Genomic DNA, 3,239 nt, shown 5'->3' with positions numbered 1-3,239 from the left:
AGTTAAATGACGAAAAATTTTTACTTGTGACCACTCAGTGTATGTTGTTCGGAAGTTGACTATGAATGAGTAAATCTTTAATCTTAGTGTCTGGTTTATAAGGCATTAGAGGTTTGTTAGAGAACATGTGACCAACGGTATTGTCCCGTGATGTGATGTGGAAGTTGTCAAACAATATAAGTGTCACCTGTGTGTTGAATGGGTGAAACGCAAGCGTAAGAGGAATGTGTTGATGATCAGTGGAAGTAGTAATGCGTTGGTTGAAGCGAGGTTGGACGCGTGTAGTTGGAAGTTTTGAATTGTCTACGGTGTTGGTGTTATAATTACTAATGTGATTTAAGCTAAGCAACTTCTGGAAAGCTAAATTCGGACGTTAATTTTTAGTATGTTCATTATCTTTAGTGTTATGAAGAAGAGAAGTAGGGTAGCCACGATTTTTGAAAAAGTGGAGCATATTGATAGATTTGCTATTATAATCTTTGTCGTTTTTGCGGAGCGTACGCAATCTGGTGAGTTGTGATTTGGCAAAGTTTCTCTTGACATACTTCGGATGACTGGAATGAAAACTTAAGTAGCTATATATGTCTCGGTTTGTAATGTACAGACATCGCGAGATTGCCATCATCAGTCATGGAAAAATTTATGCCAATAAATGAAATTGTTCGGTGAGAAATAGAAGACGTGTATTAAAATAATGTGTGAAAGTATTAAATGAACTGAACACAAAGTTCGAGTTTATCATTAGTGCATGTCACTATACCGAAATCATCATCAGTATATCTACAATATAAGGCAGGGTTGGTACTTATGTAGTGGTGTGCGCTTAACAACACCTAACCAATTATTCAAATTTCAAACACGCACAAAAATATAAAGAATATTAAAGCTAAGTATTAAAGTTATAAATAATACAGTATCTATTTAATATATTAAGAACACAGCAGGTTTTTCATTGGTGTTATTAGCACTGAAACTAATAATTTTCGGGTAGATGATGTAAATTGAAAGCAATTCTGTATCTTCAGCTATATGGCAATTCCTGTTGTAATGTTTCCTTTATATGGGCGCGTTCTTTTAAATTATTTGGTGAAAATAATTTTTATTCCAGTCCACATAAGAATAACGAATTAGTTTGTTTCTTCTTATCAGGCTACTATCATTTGTTATACATAGTTGTACTTGTAAGCCTAAGTTTACAAATGATGTTTCATCGGAAATGTCTCGCTAATGATGCTACGCTAACCCCTCTGTCATTTATTTGCCAAACTCACTAATAGATCTAAATCCCTTTGTGAAGCAACAGCATCCTCTTCACAGCTAGCAAAACCTAAGACCTTAATACTATCAGCAAATGTAAGTAATTTATTGACCATTCCTTTATCTATACCATTGATGTAAATTAAAAAGAGCAAAAATTCTAAGATTGAGCCCTGGGGTACCCCACTTCTGAAATTTATTGTAAGCTGATGTACTCCTTGCATGTAAAAACTTAAGCTCCTCTTTCTCACAATTTACCCTTCTCTTTATTTATTGCCTCTACTTTAAGTATAGCCTCCAACTTCTCCTCCAACCTAAAAACTTTGCATAAAAATTGCACATCTTTACTACTAGTACTAGATTCTTTAAAAGTAAATAAATGTCCCGATTTCCCAAATATAACCCATTCATTCACCCATCACACCTAACAAACTGTGAACGCTTAACTCTAACATCAGTCTTAACCATTGTATTTGCAGCCTGGAAATAAGTACTTAATACTAAATGTTTGTAGGTCTTGAAATTTTTTAACAATAAAGTGTCAATAGACTTGATTCTATTAAGAGTAAAAAACAAAAACAACGTTCTTTGGCATAGTGAAAGATAAAATCTCTATTAGAAACTTTAGCCCACTACTTTCAGTAACACAATTATCATAATTGAGGTTAAGCCAAGCTAACATAGTTGTCACTAACTCTGATGATGGTTATTTTGTTATCGAAATTATTCGGTTGAAATTTATAATAAAGATTTTATCTTTCATTGTGCTAAAGAACATTATTTTTGTTTTTTACTCCTAATATAGTAGCACAATGTGATTGAAAAGAAATTATATTTTGCTGTGACCTAATGGGTACTGGTACCCAGAGTTGAAGCGCGGATACGAACCTAGCGCTGTCTATTGGCGCTAATCAGTACTTTCGAATATTTGTGAGATTATATTTAAAATGGCGTCATCCATTGTATCTGTTGTGAGGCGTGTTTCTTTAATGAGAAACCCACAGAGTTTATATCACTTTCAGTTTGAAATAGTCAATTCACGAAGTTTCAAACGATGGGTAGCGCCTACCCTGAAGATCATGAAACACAGGAGGAAGAAAGCTGGTCCAGAGCCTCTCAGGCATCGTTCTGTTTGGCTGAATTGGAATTATACAGCTGAACTCTATGCCTTTGGTCGTCGACTGAATGAAACTTTTCGCGATGAAACTCTGAGAACAGCTCTCATACACCCTTCTTATCTTGAGCAAGAAGAAAAGCAACGACAAGATTTGGGAGTTCCGTCGCAAGCTGTTTCGTTGAAACTTGAACATAATAGTGGTTTAGTGGCCTCAGGAGAGAGCTTAATGAATACATACATTAAACAGTATATAAGACAGGCGTTCCCTAAAGTACCAGAGGAGGGAATATGTGAAATTTGGGAATATCTTGTTTCAGTAGATGTTCTCTCACATGTAGCAACACATATTGGACTTTCAGACATTATTTTGTGTGCAGATTTTCCCCCAGAAAAGATAACATTAGCCAAATCACTGAAAGCTATTATTGGAGCTTTAGAATTTGACCAAAGCAAAGAAAGAGCTGAGTATTTTATTCAAGATTTTGTAATCACTCAACTGTCTGATAAATGTATTTTCGATTTATGGGATATTCCAAACCCCATGGCAGTCCTTCAGAATATTTTGGAAAAAGAAGGTAAAGATCCTGCAGAACCAAGGTTGTTATGGCAAGCTGGATCAAATACTATTTTGGCACTTTATTATGTTGGCATTTATAGTAACAGAAAATTTCTTGGTAAAGCCCCAGGAGAAACTCTAGCAATTGCTGAAGAGATGGCAGCACGAGATGCATTAAGTCGAATTTTTGGGTTAACAGAAAACCATAAACCCTTACCATTTGGTAAGCAAGGCCGTCAGCTTATAATTAATAATAATGAAAATAATTCTAGTTTAAGTAACTGGATGCTTTCAAAAAGTATTTAAACT

The 3,239-nt window shown here is 34.9% G+C and overlaps 1 protein-coding gene across 1 annotated transcript; it reads left to right on the top strand.

The window, feature by feature from the left end:
- The first annotated feature begins 2,195 nt into the window (after nucleotides 1-2,195).
- On the top strand, nucleotides 2,196-3,236 carry LOC106474729 (39S ribosomal protein L44, mitochondrial-like). The gene has a single exon (XM_013935423.2). It carries the CDS (start codon nucleotides 2,205-2,207, stop codon nucleotides 3,234-3,236), a length of 1,032 nt encoding a protein of 343 aa, XP_013790877.2. The 5' UTR covers nucleotides 2,196-2,204.
- Nucleotides 3,237-3,239: the final 3 nt, after the last annotated feature.

The sequence above is a fragment of the Limulus polyphemus genome, unplaced genomic scaffold, assembly GCF_000517525.1.
Source record: "Limulus polyphemus unplaced genomic scaffold, Limulus_polyphemus-2.1.2 Scaffold141, whole genome shotgun sequence".
Lineage (NCBI taxonomy): Eukaryota > Metazoa > Arthropoda > Merostomata > Xiphosura > Limulidae > Limulus > Limulus polyphemus.
Note: the sequence above shows the minus strand (reverse complement) of the source record. Positions and strands in the feature narration are given on the sequence as shown.

Coding starts and splice junctions, on each gene's coding strand:
- LOC106474729 (XM_013935423.2), top strand. CDS start 2,205: ATGGCGTCATCCATTGTATCTGTTGTGAGGCGTGTTTCTTTAATGAGA.